The sequence below is a fragment of the Vulpes vulpes genome, chromosome 3 (assembly GCF_048418805.1).
Source record: "Vulpes vulpes isolate BD-2025 chromosome 3, VulVul3, whole genome shotgun sequence".
In the NCBI taxonomy this organism is placed as follows: Eukaryota; Metazoa; Chordata; class Mammalia; order Carnivora; family Canidae; genus Vulpes; species Vulpes vulpes.
The window spans coordinates 104,729,608-104,746,427 of record NC_132782.1 but is presented as its reverse complement, the minus strand read 5'-3'; the positions used below and the strand labels follow the sequence as shown (position 1 = coordinate 104,746,427).

Genomic DNA, 16,820 nt, shown 5'->3' with positions numbered 1-16,820 from the left:
CCCTATCTGAATTGCATTTATTTAATTTCTGTTTAGTGACTAAGATATACCACATATAATGATACTTATGCAGTGGTTACCTGGGGGTAGGTCAGCCAGATGCTTCCAATTAGAGTAGCTATGCCTTACCCTTCTTTGAAAATGACTGTTAAATACTTAAGACCCCTCTTCCGTCTTAGGAAGGGGAGCACAGGGACATCATCAACTTTTTGTTTGTTGACTGAGGTTCTTGATGGAAAATAGCATCCCAGAACAGCAAGTCCTTGTTTGTTATTTCTAAGAGTCAGAATGAGTTGCGAAATTATAATGAGGCAGGGAAGATTTTTCTTGTGGCATTGGGTAGGAAGTATCTTTCTACAGAGGTGAGGTAGGTAAAATATCTCTGGGCCCGAAGTGGATCTACAAAAGAAACTACCCTGCTGAGAGCAAGTCATCATTGGTCTGACTGGATTCCTTCTATGGCCATGACTATATAAATTAAATGATAGAGATAGATAAATAGATAATATATACATATGCGTACATATATACATAAAAATACATATGCATGTACATATATACCTACATACGCTCTACCTCTTTTATTTTTCTTCTCATCTTTACTGGCAAGGATGAATCTGATCCAGTCTTTGCTCTTCCCTCACCCTATTGTTCTATTTTGCTTGGATTCCAAGCTGGGCTGACTTCCCATCTACACTTTGGTTTCTCCTCCTTAGCTGGATATATTTGTACAAAACTCACAGAAACTCTGGGTTGCCAGGTTTGCTCCATCTTCTTGTTCAGTAAAATGAAAATAACATTTAAAAAACCCAGTCACAAATGTCTGTTTAATAATTCTTGATTGCTGCCCTGAGACTGGATTTCAATATTTGTGAATATTCAGTGTCTGGAAGCAAGCACCAAATGTCTGTCTGAAATGGCTGGGATTTGCTTCCTGTGGCTCTGCATGTGATAGCAGGAATATGGCTCTGGGGCAGCCCCATCTTTTCTTTTGTGAGGGACTCCTTTGGTGGGCCCTCTTGGTCATGCCCACTTACATTAAGTTAACCACTCACTGCCCTTGAAGAAGCTCAGGACTTGGGAGAAATCATCCAGAAGCAAATACTTTATGATAGCATATTAACTATTCTGTTGAATAATATAAAAGCCTGTCCCAAGTGATGAGGAACATCTCTACAGAGTTTTATTTCCTTTAGTTTTATTTCTATCTCTACAGAGTTTAGCATTTCCCCTGGCAGGCCTGGGAACAAAATTTGAGCTGATGTTTGGGATCTACTTCCAGGGGTGAGAAAACATGAGCTGCCATGAAGATATTAGTAAATTAATTTATGAATGTCTTTGGGCATTCCGTATGTACTACTGAGGCCATTTGCTGTTTGAAATTTCTATTAAATCTCTGTAGAATACCCAGGTGTGATTCCTTTTGCATCTTGACACAATCCCCAGGCCCTTCATTATAGCCACATGGGCAGCCTCCCCTCGATCTGGAAGTCTCACTTCCCAGAGGGAATCCACACAACTACACTAGTCCAAACTCTACATTGCCGAAGATAGTAACCCCAAAGCATACTAGCTTATTAGAAAGGGATTTCCCTATCTATCTTCTCTGCTTTCCTCCTATTGTCCTTACTCCTTCACAATATTCTCCACATGGCAGGTTCAAACTCACTTGAATCCATGACCTTCTGGCTCCTTGAGTCCAAAGATTCCCAGTAGAAAAACTCAGGGAAGAATTCTAATTGGTCCAGCGTAGGTCCCATGCCTACCTCCAGCCCAGTCACTACGAGAAGAAGGAGGCATCATGATTTGTCCAATTTGGATCACATACGCACTTCTGTGGCCAGAGGTGTGGTTTCCTGGCCTGATTTCCAACTGCCGGCTCTTACATATCTGAATAAGAATTTTTGTGGCTGCCAGAGCACATTCTGCCCCTGAATATGGTGGGTTGCGAGTGCTAAGGCATTACTATCTTCCAGAAGCAGCCCTCACCCAATGACTGTTGGGAATTGGTGTAGGAATAGTAAGGGGCTCACTTGCCCACGGAAGACAAAATTCTGAGACAGGCATCAACACCATTTACCAGAATTCCAAAATGGGATAAGACTCCAGTTCACTACAGTTATGTCTGCTTTCTCTTCCCTGTCTCACTCTGCTACTCCTTTTCTGTAGTATTCCCTGAGCCTGCCTCCCAGATTTGCTCCTCCTTGAGTCCTTACCTCAGTAACTTCTGGGAAAATCCAGACCGAGACAGTCACCATGATGGGCAGTTCATCACATGACTCAGATGCTCAGGGCACAGTGTATTCTGTGCAGGGTAGCTCTGAGTACACACAACTAGCAGAACCTGTCCAGTAAAAAAAAGACATTGTGAGAAAAAAAAAAAAACACTTCACAAAACCAGGACACAATGAGGACTTGTAGTAAGTGCTCCCCCTGGACCAGCATTTGGGCACAAAACATGTCTGGCATGCCCGGGAGGAGACAAACTTCTCCAGCAGGTTGCTCTGGAGAGAAGATATCAGAGGATCTTGAGGTCCACGCTTCAGCAAAAGCTGTACCTTATGCAGCACCTCATCCATGATTTCCTTAATCTAGGGCCTTCCCAGCCCTGCTAAATCTCAGCCAAAAAAGCTATCACGGCAGAAGGATACACCCACTTCCTCACGTGCAGGCCAGAGGCTGGGTTATGTGGCATATGTTTGGTGACATTCCCATGATGCAGTTGCCTGTGCAGTGATAAACATGCTCTGCTCATCTCTCAGCTGTAGTGTCCCTGTCTCTTTCCATTTGGATTCATTTTTTTTCTAAAGCCAAACATAGTCCATATCTATCATGGTTTGAATTGTTTAGAAGCAGCACTTGAGAGAGGGATTCAGGTGTATGAGACTCCGAGGGAATGCTCTCCAGCGCTCACACACATACAGACACACACAGAGATGCATAGACACAGACGCATGCACAGACACATGCACACACCCCTCTTGGGTTGTGAGGGAAACAAAATAGGAAAGATAAAGGAGCCACTCAAGGATACGGTCTGAGTGTCAGATAAAGTCTGGACCAGGGGTAGTCAAATTATGGCCCTTGGACCAAATCTAGCAACCACCTGTTTTTATAAAGTTTATTGGAAAAAAAAAAAAGTTTTATTGGTACACAGCCACACCCCTTCATTGACCTCATGTCTGTGCCTTCTTGCTACAAGGGCGGAGTTGAGCATTTGTAACAAGACAATGTGGCCGTAAACAATTCTAATTTAATTAATTATAATTAATTAATATTAATTAATGATATTAATTAAGACTAATTTAAATTTATAATTATAAAGACTGAACAATTTGCCGTCTGGCCCTTTACTAGAGAAAGTGGCTTGTTCCAATCCCTGGGAGTTCTGGAGCATCCACTGCTCCAAAGCTATCCCCACCTTGAGGCATGGGGCTGGTCTGCATGCCTTCGAGTCAGCCAGGCCCTGGTTGCCAACAACCTCAGGCATTGAGTGAGGTGCATGAAGCACACTAAACCCAGGGTGGTAGTTGCCAAGAATAACTTCCTGGGTGCTAGGGGCAGCCATGGGCTGTGTGCAGCTGACACAGCAGCCAGGAAATAGGCACACATGCCAAGTGAAGGGGATCTTTCAAGGCAGCACCAGCACCCACCACCATGTTTATCTGGATCTGTACATGTGCCTCATGAAGTGGGGAGAACCTGTAGTTCCTGCCTGAACCTGAGCCAGAATTACCCCATCTGGGCTCTGCCTCTCCTCTCTTTCTTCCCCTCACTCCATCCATCCCACTGCTCTCAGGGTGTTGGGGAATCCCTGAACAATATAAACCAAAAGAAACTATCCAGGTTGACATGTATAGAGTTAACTCACTTTTAAACACATTTTTTTCTAACAGCTGCATGATATCCCAGCATATGCATGTACATATTGTGTATTTAATGTAGATGCACAGTAATTTATTTACGAATTCTGTATTTGTAGAAGTTCAGGTTGTTTCTGTGCCTGTGCCCTTTAGCCACTTTATAGACAACGGTGCAAAGAACATCTCTGAACAAATATTCATATATTCTGTATCTAAAAAAAAGCTTTATTTATTTATTTATTTGACAGAGAGCAAGAGAGCAAGCAAAGTAGGGGGAGTAACAGAGGGAGAGGGAGAAGCAGGCTCCCCACTGAGCTGGAAGCCCAATGTGGGGCTTGATCCCAGGACCTCCGGATCATGACCTGAGCTGAGGGCAGATACTCAACTGACTGAGACACCTAGGCACCTCTATCCATATATTCTCCATATATTCTGATGCTGTTTCTGTAGGCTTTATCCCTAGAAATTGTATTATTTGGTCAAGGTATACATTCACATTACATTTCAAGACAAACAAACTATGTTTGTTTCTGCAAACATGGCAGATTGTGCCCCCAGGTGAGTTTATGAGACTGGCCAGTTTCCACATCTTTGCTAGTGTGGGGGTCCTTCCATGCTTGTACTGTTTGCTGGTCTCCTGGCAAAGCACTGGCTTCTCACTGTTGCTCTGACTTGCATTACCTTGACTATTACTGAAGTTAATCATCTTTATATATAAATTTGCTGTTTACCCATCTGTCCTCAGCTGCTTTCCAGTGAGGGTCATGGAGTTGGTTGTTCTGACATGAGTTTGGGGCCAGGCAGTGGTGGGTGTGGGTAGAAGGTCCTGCTCCATCTGTGATCATGTCCCTCTGTCTCCTCACGTGCAGACACGACCCAGATGAACAACGCGGTGCCCACCTCCCCCTTGCTCCAGCAGATGGGCCATCCGCATTCGTACCCCAGCCTGGGCCAGATCTCCAACCCCTATGAGCAGCAGCCACCGGGCAAAGAGCTCAACAAGTATGCCTCCTTAAAGGCAGTCGGTGAGTGCTCTTCTGTTTCTTTTCTCTTCTACTTTTCTGTACTTTTTTTCTCATTCCCTCTGACTGTTTCTTCTAGTCCTCTCTTTTTTTCTTCCTACTTCTCTTTTTCTTCTTCTTTCATAAGATCTGTGTCTGTCTCTGTCTCTTTCTCCATTTGTCTCTCTTCTCTCTCTTTCTCTCTCTCTCTATATCCCTCTGTCTCTGTCTCTCTCACACATATTTTTGGTCTCTCTACCTGGGGCCCAGGTTACTGTGAAGCAGAGCCACTCAGCTGCTTCCTCTCTGCCTGGATCAAGTCCCGCCTTGTCATGTGGGGCTGGGAGGGTAGGTGAGGGACACATGTGGGGGCCATTTCCTGGGGAGGAGGGCCTGGAGACTCATTTGGTCCCATTGACAGCCCAGCCCCTTCATCGTCCACCATCTACCCTCATGAATCCTCAGGGATTCTGGACACAGAATTCAGGACACCTGGTCTCCAAATGCCTTGCCCGGTAATGGGTAACACCCATCACCCCCATAAGTCACCCCATCTCTGAGAAGTCGGTAAGTGAATGCTCCTATTTCAGGCAGCTTCTGCTCTTCAAGATGGGACATGCATCCTGGAGCTGGTGCTAAGTTCTTATCAAAGTGCCAGATATTGCATCAGACCTTTTATACATCCCGCCTCATTTTCTCACAGTGATCCAAAGCAGAAGGCCCAATTATTATCCCGGTTTTCAGATTAGGAGATTGAGACTTGAGGAATCTTTGAGTCTTTATCACTCCAGAGCCTATCCTCCTGCCACTAGCCTCCCTCAGTCCTGTTCCTGTGTCAGTCCCTTTCCCCAGCTCACACATAAGGGAGTGTGCCAACAACCCAGATAATGACCCAGGCTCCTGAACAAATAGTTCATGTAAGAGTTCTATAGGGTGGAAGCAGCAAAGTCAAACTTCAGGCAGATGGAAGACTCACAGACCACATGCTTGCTTGTATTATCATCTGCTTGTCTTCGTTTCTTCCCTCATCAGAGATGAGATGGGAGACCCTTAGTGATGGATTCCAGTGTTAAATATCCTAACGCCTTTACAAATTGACACCAGAAACCAAAGCCCAGACACTATCACGTGTCTGTGATGCCTGTGGTGACCCTGGTCTCCCAATAGCAAAGGCACACAACAAGTACCTTGGTGCTCGGCAGAGAGCCAGGTGCATACTAGGAACTCAATAAGTATTTGGACCACAAGTATCTTTGGGAACTCATTTTTCCCCCTCTCCTAGGACTTCTAGATGGAGTCACTCAAAGACAGGCAAACCAAATTTCTAATACCAAGGGCACAGGCTGTGCAGACTGACACAGGCTTTTCTAAATCCCAAGCCCTGCAGGATTTATATACCAGTTCCCACGTTTCATGTTGAAATTCTACACCCAACTCAGCCCTCATATACACCCCATGACACAGATTCCCTCTATTCCATATTGCATGTTTGCACAGCATATGCATCCTAAGCGTGTTCAAACAGACTCAAATATTAGTAGGAAGAGCTGAGAGCTGTTGCCTAGGAGAGAAAAAGTCGGGGCATCTGTGCTGATGTAGCTGCAAAGCCTTCATACACTATTTGGTGGCCCACCACCCCCCTCCCCTTTCTGAGCCTTGCATTTGGGTGATAAATGGCATCTGCTGGTTCTATTTGATTCTTCTTTTGGCATTAAAAAAAATCAGCCCAGACACCTTTTTCCTTTTGAACTCGTTACATTACCTTAAACAACTCATTTCTTCAGCTTAGGTGCAGTGTCTTGTCCTCCCTCAAAAACCCAGTAGCTATTTGGGTAAATAATGAGTGGATATTCCCACAATGCTCCTTGATTTTCCCCAGGATTTATACAGGGATCCTGTGCATAGCAAATGTCTGCAGGGCATTGAGAATTAAATTTGCAGTATGAAAATGTATCTTACCCTCCTTCAGTAACACTTTCTTCCACAAAGGGAGAACTTCTGAAATGTTTGCTGAATGAATGAATGAGCTTGTCTTTGGCATGAATCAAAGAACAGCTTAGTCATAAGGAAGCACCCCTAATCTAGAAAACTATGAAGAATTTTATTTAGAGTACCCTCCTCAATCCTGGATATGGTTGATGTGCCCCTCTTTTTTCTCTGTCCTTCTTCTAGGACTGTTGTGGGAGTTCAGACCTTCTATGAGTCACTGATGGTCCTGTGACTCTCTAGTGAATGGAGGCCCAGTGAGGAACCTACTAGGGACTGGCTGACCCAATGGCTTATCCAGGTGTCCAGCATCTGCCTGCACAAATGAAAGGCAAATCCCATAATAAATGTTCTTTGAAAGATTCTTTATTAAGGCATAATTCACACCATGATGTGTATGTAGATGATGAAATGCATTTCATTAATGAAATCATTACCACCCAGGAGAGAAGTTGTTTAAAAAATTGTTTGCTCTTGAAAGCTCTGCAGCCTCTGATAACCAGACTCACTTTCTAAAAATTTCTAGTAAATAAGGAGAGGCTTGGACAGCCTTTAGGGTTAACTGCCAGGTTCAAAAATATCCCTGGAAAATAAATTTCTCTTGGCAGCTTTAATATCCAGAACATTGGGTAGTTTGAGCCAGTCACTGAAACTCTCTGACCTCAACCTCTTCAAGTGAAAAATGAGGAATGAAAAGTGAGGAAATTTTAAAATAGAAAATGAAACAATTCCACTCATTCTAGTTATTAGAATACCTGTGGACCATTAAATATGTCCTGTCCACTCACTGCCAACCCGGGAAGAAAAAGATGGTGACTTGGTTCATTTTGTTTCGTTTTGTTTTATATATTTTAGTTGCTTATTGAAATCACACTCATTCATGTTTAAAGAGAGCTCTTTTCTCTCTACAGTTCAGGAATACAGCATGTGACTGCAGAAGGTTTCTGTTCCTAAGGGGTTCACTGCCCAGTTATCAGTAAAAGATTAGCACACACTAGGGAAATGCTGGAAGCTAAATCTCATCAGACTCCATACAAGGAGGTGAGATGGGGTTGAATTATCATTTGTTCAATTCATTCATTCATTCATTCATCCATTCATTCTTTAGACATTTAATCTGATGTCCCTTGATTATATGTCCCATTGAGGCATGAACCAAGTCTGTCCCATTCATCAGTGCATCCCCAGAACCTAGTACCATGTGGGGGGACTTAATGAGTGCTCCCAACATATGTTTATAAAATCAGAGAATAATAGAGTGTGATGGGCACCACATCAAGACGGGAGCTGGGAGAAATGACCAGCAAGATGGTGGAACACAGCTTGGCTTCTGAGTTTAAGACCTCATTCAGACTTTAGCAAGTAACATCCTAGATAATAAAAATACACAGCTAATGGTTTGTTGGGAATATTGAATGATATAGTGCACAGAATGTGCTTAGCCCAACACACAGTCAACCCTCAGGAAATACTCCCACATAATAAAGTCTCCAGACCAGAGTTGTTTGTCGGGCATATTTTCCCTTGAATCTCCAATGTAGACTGGTACCTTGGTTAGCATGCAATTGCTCAGCTGTCATTTTGAGGGAGGGAGGGTTATGCCAGTTTGATGGGAAAGACATACAAGGAAGCTAACTCACACTGAGGATCTGATAAAACAAACAAGCAAGGAAATAAAGAGCAAATGACTTTTCTGAGCTGTCCTAAGGACCTGCAGTCAGCCAGACCTCTACAATGACCCATCTACAGCCTGAACAATGAAAATCCATGCCCGGACATATGGCTACTACAGTCTATCACAAAAAGATTCAGTTTCATCCGACTGACTCTTCTTCCTAAGTCCTAAGTCTCCTTCCTTCCTAAGGATTTAAACATTTTAGACGTATCTTCCACTAAGATTGAAGACAGGAAGTGTGTCTTGTGATAGATTGAGTCGAAATGTAACCTGAAAACTTAATTAAGCACACGGGTTCCCTGGCTTGAGCCACCCGTGTGATGGGTAGTTATGATGTGAGAACCCATTTTATGGTTCCTCATAGGTCAATGTTCACAAGACAAAGGTGTTTGGGAAGGTATCCTGAAGGCTTACCTGATGGCTCAGAGAGGGGTGGCTCCTGCTTCCAGAGTTGGAAAAAGATCACACTTTCATGTAATTTCTGATGGACCTTGCAAACAGAAAGTCACTCACATGTTGGCATTTGTCTCCTACTGGCTTCATGTCCAATTTTTTCTCTAGGCATCTAAGAGTTAAACTCCTGACCACATCCCCTTTAGATTCTTTGGTGCAGCCCTGGCTACTCAATGAGAGAAAGAGGGCATACCGGCATTATTGATAAAATGCTGTGGTACCTTCATTTTTGCATTAAAATTTTAATAAAGTAATTTTTTCTGTTACTGTTTGACAGACAAGGGATGATTTTGCCAGAACCATGTTACATTTTCCAATAGCACTGTTTAAAACCACAGCAACAACACACTTCAACAAGGCAGGAATTCTCTCTTCCATCTTGCTGTAGGAATCCTGTGTGAAAACCCTAAGTGATGTATTAGGGCCTTAACTATGGATTGACTTCTACTAGTTTAATTTTTTTTTAAAGCTATGGCAGGAGGAAGGTTAACATCACTGAACTCCCAAAACACTATACCACTGATGGAGGGCTTGATCCCATTCTTGCAGATGGTGACACTAAGGCTCAGTGTAGTTAAGCAATTTTCCCAGGGTCATATTTTTTCGTAAATGGCAGAGCCAAGAGTCATGTTCAGGATTGCCTGATTCAGAATCCTGTGTTCTTTCCATGAAAAGATTCTATCTTCCAGAGAACAATTTCTAGCATCAGAAGGTTATAACCAGACCAAAAAAAAAAAAAAAAAAAAACCCAAACAACAACAACAAAAAAACTTTTGGGAGTACCATTTCCCCCTTTTTTGGAGGGAAGACTTACTAACACATTGATTGTATTTTCTTTGTTCAACGTTGAAAGTTTTCCCAGGGTGCTGAGTATAATTGAGGTGCAATAGACTTAAGGCATACTATAGATAAGGTATAGCTTACATTTAGTGAAATATGCAGATCCTAATTTTATAATAGTGTGATTGTTGAAATATACATACTCTAGGACAACTGACATCCCAGTAAGGATAAGAAATATTTCATCACCCAGAAAGTTTCCTTCATGTCCCTTTCCTCTCAGTGCCTTGGATCCATCCTCTTTTACTAAGTGTTTAATTTTTTTGTCCAACAAATATTTATCTAATGCCCACTAGTGGCACAAAACATGTAGTGGGAACTTAAGTATATATTTGGAAGCCTGTGTGCCATCTGATTAAGTGTCTTTATTTTCAGTGGATTTATGAAAGACAACTTGTTACCCCTTGCCAGAGATAAACCCCGTCTTAGGTAGTGGGGACAGGGGTGGCGAGGGCATGGTTCCTGACTTCACGGGATGAATTTGACTTGGGGGTAAGATGGCCTCTTTGGGATCAGTGACTCAGCGACTCGATCAGGCTTGTGTCCACCCGCACAGGAAGATTTGGGGCCACATCACTATTTCCAGATGTCAGTGACCCTAGCTCAGAAGGAGAAGAAACATCCAGTCCATCCCGGGCGGGTCTCACTTAATTTTAACTTTGTCACTCTCCTGTCCCGTCATTTCCACTCTGTGGTGAGTGATGAGGGTGTTGGAGTTCATATCCGCAGGGGGAATGTGGCAATTTGAGCATCCTCTGGCATGCCTGGGAGGCCAACCGGAAATGTTTAAATGAGGCCGGATCTGTGCTCTGTAATCATTCACATCACACAGAATGTTCCCTGTGACTCCTCTCAGCTGGCGGCCTCATCTGTCTCTGGAAGTTGCATAAAAGGCTGAAGACTTGGGCTGTCCAGGTAGAGTCCTAAGAAAGGAAAGGGGAGCTAGTGACGCACAATGATTGGCCAGGCCTCCAGCCAGTGGGCAGAGGCTGCTGCGTGGACATGTGGGTAGATTTGCCCCGCTTTGAGTAAAACCCTTACAGAGAAGGCATATCAAAAGCAGGGTTAGGGTGTAGACATTGCCCTTCTTACCATCCTTGACTTTGTGAAAGGGACCACCGGGGGGATCTGCTAATAATGTGCGATCCCCCTCGGGCTCATTCAGCACACCTGGAATGAAATTCAACTTGGAGAAACTGATTTATAAACAAAATTCCAAGCATTACAGGATTCTCAAATAACAAGCTTGATCCCTTTAACATTTAGGGGCATTTCTTTCCCTTAGGAAAAGTAACTCCCTGGAGAAACTTCAATTCATTCATTCATTCAACTGTATTTTTCAAACACAGACCATGTGTGAAGGCAGCCTCTCTACCCCTCAGGGACCTGCCACCCAGCATGTAAAGTTGCAGTCCTCAGAGCTGACCCCAACCTTGGATTTGGAGTTAATAATGCCTGCCCCCCCCAAAACACACCCACACACTTTATAGGAAGGAATTGCACTAAAACAGGATCAAAATGCATCTCTGATCAACAGTGTTGTCATTAGCCAGAGTGACCTCATGCAACTCAAATGTTCCTTTCTTTCTTAGAGTGTTGAAATTCAGAGCCAGATTCACTGCCTAAGAAATCTGTCTCCCCCCCCGCAAAAAAAAATTAAAAAAAAAAAAAAAAAAAAAAAAAAAGAACTCTGTCTCCCTAATGCAACTGAAAACATCTAGGCCTTTTTCAGGGGACTTCTTCTGACCCCCTGTGGGGTGTTATCCTGATACCGCTGCATGGCTTTGCAGAAGGAGGCGTGCGCAGGATCACATTTGCATGTTTGGCCTCTCACCCGTCCCCCGGGGCTCCTGAGCCTGCCAGCCTCATGGAGGCTGCAGCTGGGGCTGCCAGCAGCAGCACCTGGGGGTGAGGGCACCGCGGATGTGGGAAGCCGGCCAGCAGATCAGCATCTCTCAATTGTTATTTTTTTAGGAAGTTCTGATGGTGACTGGGCAGTGGCGACACTTAAGTCACCAAAAGGTACTGTACGGCTTTTTCTAGCTCTTTCGTCCGGGGTGTTGTCAGATTTGACACTGACCAGTGAAGACACAAAGAGTCCTGGTGTCTGTGTGTGACCCGGTATCACACGTATGTCTCTGTTGGGTGGCCCTGCAAGTCCGTCGAAGTTCCAGCGTGTAGATGTTTGTGTGTGTGCGTGCGTGCGTGCGTGCATGTGTGGTGGAGTATCTGTGCTCGGGGCTATTGTTGAAGAACGTGCTACCCCTCATGTCTCAATATTCACTGCCTGAAGGAAAATGTCACTTTCAGACACCTTCCCAGGTAAGACATCCGGGAAATGTTGTTTTTTCTCAGCAGCACAAGCAAAACAGCAAAACACAAGGTGAATGAATGCAGGGGAGAAAACACAACTTCTGAGGGAGAGGGAAACAGAATCAGGTTATTGGCTCAGGGTCTGGGGAGTGATTAGCCTTTTTGCTATTTTTGGCTTTCCGGAGGCCATATGGTGAACATTGAAAGCCAAGGAGTCAGGTCAGATGGAGTCTAGGAGTTCACCAGCTGGGTGAACTGGACTTCACTCCCTACCATGTGCAGACAGAGTGCTGGCCTTTGGTATCATGGTGTCAGTAACTTCTCCGATGCCCCAGCTGTGTAGACCACATCCACATTCCTCCCCTTCAGAGATGAGGACTCAGCGGGTATCTGAGCAGGGGCATCTCGCTAACGTCTACAACTGCTAAGTGCTGGGGTTGCAGTTTAGACACACACCCATCTGACTCAAGGACTAGGTTATTTCCCAGTGGGGTGTGGTGATGGGAGCAGCTCTTTCCAGAACAGGTGGAAAACTTGGTTCTCTTCTGCCTTCACCCCATTTGCTCTGTTGGATTTGGTGGTGGGGAGGATTCTCAAAAGTTGGTTTCCAAGGTGGAGACAGGATTGGGGGTGAGTGGTCTGGAGATGGGGCCACCCACGGGAGGCTCTGCGGTCACCTACATGGGCAGTGACCTGAGCTGCGGTGGGTGGAGGATGGAGAGACAGACAAGTAAGAAGGCTATGGGAGGTGGTGAGTGAGTGCCTCTGAGCAGGCAGGAGGGTACAGTGGTTCTTCAGTGATTCTCACATTTCAGCCACTTGGGCAGCATCAGCACCCCCTGGAGGTTTGTTAAAACCCATATTCCTGGGCCCCATCCCAGAGCTTCTGATTCCCTAGGTGTTTGGTGGGGCCTGAGGAATTGCACTGCTGACAAGTTCCATGGCGGTGCTGCTGGTTTGGGGACCACACTTGGAAGATCACTGCACTAGAGAAATCCTGCTGGGAAGCTGATACCATCTAATTAGATCTCTAGGGATCGTTATGGAGGCTGAGGTTTCTGAAGAGGGGAGTCTGACCAGGTCTCAGAGGCTCAGAAACAACCTCAGCTCTGAGAGGAGCATGGGGAGTGGGAGATCTACTCCCGTATCCAGAGAGAGAGCTGTAGATCCATGTGTCTGCTGAGGATCCCTTGACTACCCAGTTGCCTTGAGAGAGGCAGATTTTTGGGGCTTGCATTAGATAATAACTGTTCACATGTCAACATCCATTTTTAGAAACGCAAACAATTTGGAACATGACAGACCTACTAATTTGAGGCATAAACTTTTTTTTGTCTCCTCTGTGAAAAACAAAGCCATTATGATTCCCGTGACAGCATTTGGAGGCAGTCAGCACCCCTGTCCTTATATCAGCTTGTTGTTGTCTGATGCATTTAGAAAATATTTCGGGACTGGTCAAAAGCAAGGGCTTGGAAGCTGTTTTTCTACCCAAACCGGGCTAATTTCACCTGTCCTGTTAAATGAATCTTTATTTATCCTGCCTTGTCTGGGGACGAGAGTAGGGATCTCAGGAATGGCTAGGCCCAGGTTCCTCTGGGGTCACTGATCTTTCTCCAGTGTTCTCTACTCAACCTCCAGCCCCAGAGTCTGCATGAAGCATAATAACAAGGTCGGGGAGTTTGGACAGCCCCTGCCTCCCACACCCTGACACCTCCTCAAAAGGGAGACACATGCAGGCTGCGATGCACTTAGCCTCAGACACACCTGGGTTCCAACCATGGTCTCCTCGTTCAGCATCCTTGTGATCCTTGGCAAGTTAGCGCGGCCCCTCTGAGTCCCTGTTTTCTGATCTACAAAATGGGGATAATAGTCCCCTACCACCTAGGTTGGCTGTGAAGATAACATGTACAACACATGTCACAGTGCCTGGCATATGGAAAGTCATAGCCACATGAAGACTATTACTGGTATCATTATGACTGTTACCAGGTGAGCAAATGAAAGGCTCTGGAAAATCTCGTGCCAACACAACCCGTCAGACTCTAACGCATCATTTCCCAAACACTTTTGATGTCTGATCTCATTTCTCTTCAGGAAAACCAGTTAACATCTTAACATTCAGGGGCACAAATGTTGCTAGGAACCCACTCTGGGAGCATAGGGCAGGGGTGGAGGAGGAGACAGAGGGGTCGGTGCCACCTGGGGAGGTTGGCAAAGGAGGGAGTAGCTGCCAAGGAGAAAAGGCAAGGTCCCCGAAGATGCACGTTCCCTTTTCCATCCGCATTGACTATATACCTCCCTTGGGAGGTGTACCATATGTGCCAGGGTGAGAAATGGTGAACATCACACCCGTTTGCTCTATTCAGGTTTCTCTGAGGTTTCCCATGCATGCTGCCCCCTAGTGGTCACTGCTTTGCTCCACTCCTGCCTGGTCCTGGGAACTCCCCACAAAATTGTTGAAACACCCCCCACCGCAAGGAAGACACCATTACCTTGGTAGCCTCTCCAATCGGTATGAAGCCATGTCTTTTGGGATCTGGTAATTTTGCAAAATGAATCTTTGAATCTGACTGTTGCTTGCTTAGTCCAGTGCTACCCTAGGGCACTGAACGTGGGGGAAGCCACCAGCATAGGACTGTGGTATAATCACTCTGGCTCGGATCAGAAGCAGACCACGTGCTCTTGCACAAGCCACTCATAGGCTCCCAACACCCATTTCTGGTATTTCCAGAGCAGCCGCCCTGAAAATCCACATTCCATAGTGTTTGGGGGAGTAACTTTAGGAGACAATAGAAGTAAAATGCTTTAATTGATGACAGTGAAGAAAATATGCTCTCCTCAAGCCTTCTGCTCTTATGGATGAGGGAACCAAGTCCCCTGAGATAAATGAGGTTGCCCAAAGTCACACAGGAAAATTATATCAGACCTGGGGCCAAGGCCCAGTCTTCAAAGAATGGCTTAAAAGACGGGGAAAAAAAAAAAAAAAAAAAAAAAAAGACTGGACTGAGAGTCACTGGGCATGCTTGTTACAAATGAAAATCCTGGGCTCACATAGTGCAAAGAAACTGGGACCACTGGACATGGGGCCTCGACATCTTCTAATTTTTTGTTTTTTAACTGCACTTTCTGGATAATTCTTTATACACTAAAGTTTGGACTTACCTTTTCCAAGACCCAATCTCTAGACACAATTTATCCTAGAACACCAATTTCACATGCCAGGATTCTTCCAAACATGAGTATTTTTGCTGGTTGCTGAAATAAAACTGTTTTCTTAGTTGAGGGTTTGAGCTGGATCCATAGCTGGAAACTAGGAACATTGGAGGTGACAATCTTGGATTCAGTGTCCTGCCCTGACACTTATCAGCTGTGGCAGAGAAATTTGGCAGCCAAATTACCCAGTATCTCTGGGCCTTAATTCCCATTGTCACACAGAAGAGATGATTTTGCCTTGTCACCTATATTTAAGATGGCTTAAATGAGACAATGTCAGGGAAGTGAGTAAGAGTGTCTAGTACATAGTAGGTACTCAGTAAATTCTAGCTCTTTCTTTTTTCTAAGAAAATTGATGTCCCATGGTAATAAGTGTTCATCTAAGAGATGGTACAGAGGCACAAAGCAGGAGAAAATATCTAGTTTGGGTGGCAGTCTTGTTGGAGTGCACACATCTTGAATAAAGACCCACCTAAAGGCAACCTTAAAACATTACTGCATGAAATTCAGGCTTTTTCAATGTTCTGATTTGGGTTATTGGTTTGCTGGTGAGCAGGAGGGTGCAGAGCAGGTGGAGAATAGGGAGGGGATTTTTTTTTAATAAAAATCAAATCCCACCAGCTCCTGAGTTTGGCCTCTTTTGAAAAGCACACAGTAAGCACTGGAGTTTTGATGAACTTCTTTGCAAACCCATAGGGCATGGAGGAGATTCTCTGCTTGGCAGAAAATGCCATTCTGTAAGATTCAGTACATATTTTGCTAGTTTGAAAATATGCACCAGCACTCCCTGTGATGTGAAGCCAGTTAGATCTTTTTTTTTTAATCTGCATTTCACACTTTCCCAGCACGTTGCATGGTGCCTACAGCACATAGTAGACACTCAATGTGCATTTTATCAATAAATGATTGAATGAAGTTGGGCATACCATTTGAAGGGAATCTTGTAGTCTTTTCTGAAGAGGCACTGTGAAGCAGAAAAATCAACCAGATGGAAATCAGGAGACCTGTGTTCTAGATCCAGTGCTCCTTGTTAGCAATTCGCAGTCCTTGAGACCACAGCTTGAGTTGTCTCTCCTGTAGAATGGAAGGTTGGGGATCATTGATTTCTTTGGCTCTTTGCTTTGCTCTGATTGGCTTGCCTTGTCATGCACCCTCCTCTGAACAAATTGTTGTGGAGAGGGCAATGGAATGTTTTGGTTGTAGTCCCTGGGGAATAGCTGGGGAAAGAGTGGAAGCATGTGTCAGCCAAACCACATGGATTAAGAGTAGGAGACAGGTAGATTCCCCATCTGAAAATATGGGGCTCTTCCTGGAAGTAGGGTGAGTAAATGATTGGTGTTTGTATTGGTAGTCTTGCCACAAAAATGCTGTGTAACAAGTAGCCCCAAACTTGTGATTTAACTTTATTTAGCAGCATTTACTGAGACCAGGTGTCTATGTGCCAGTGACTTGTGCTGATGTCAGAGGTTCTCCTAG

The 16,820-nt window shown here is 44.6% G+C and overlaps 1 protein-coding gene across 2 annotated transcripts in view; it reads left to right on the top strand.

Annotated features, from left to right (window-relative positions):
• Positions 1 to 16,820, top strand: part of SHISA9 (shisa family member 9) — a 279,211-nt gene that overhangs the window by 246,166 nt on the left and 16,225 nt on the right. Inside the window, exons 3-4 of one of the 2 annotated variants that reach the window (XM_026002966.2) lie at positions 4,733 to 4,888; positions 11,793 to 11,840. In XM_026002966.2, coding sequence (XP_025858751.2) covers positions 4,733 to 4,888; positions 11,793 to 11,840 — 204 coding nt within the window. The remainder of the gene's footprint in view (positions 1 to 4,732; positions 4,889 to 11,792; positions 11,841 to 16,820) is intronic. The other variant, XM_072753828.1, reaches the window with a different exon arrangement.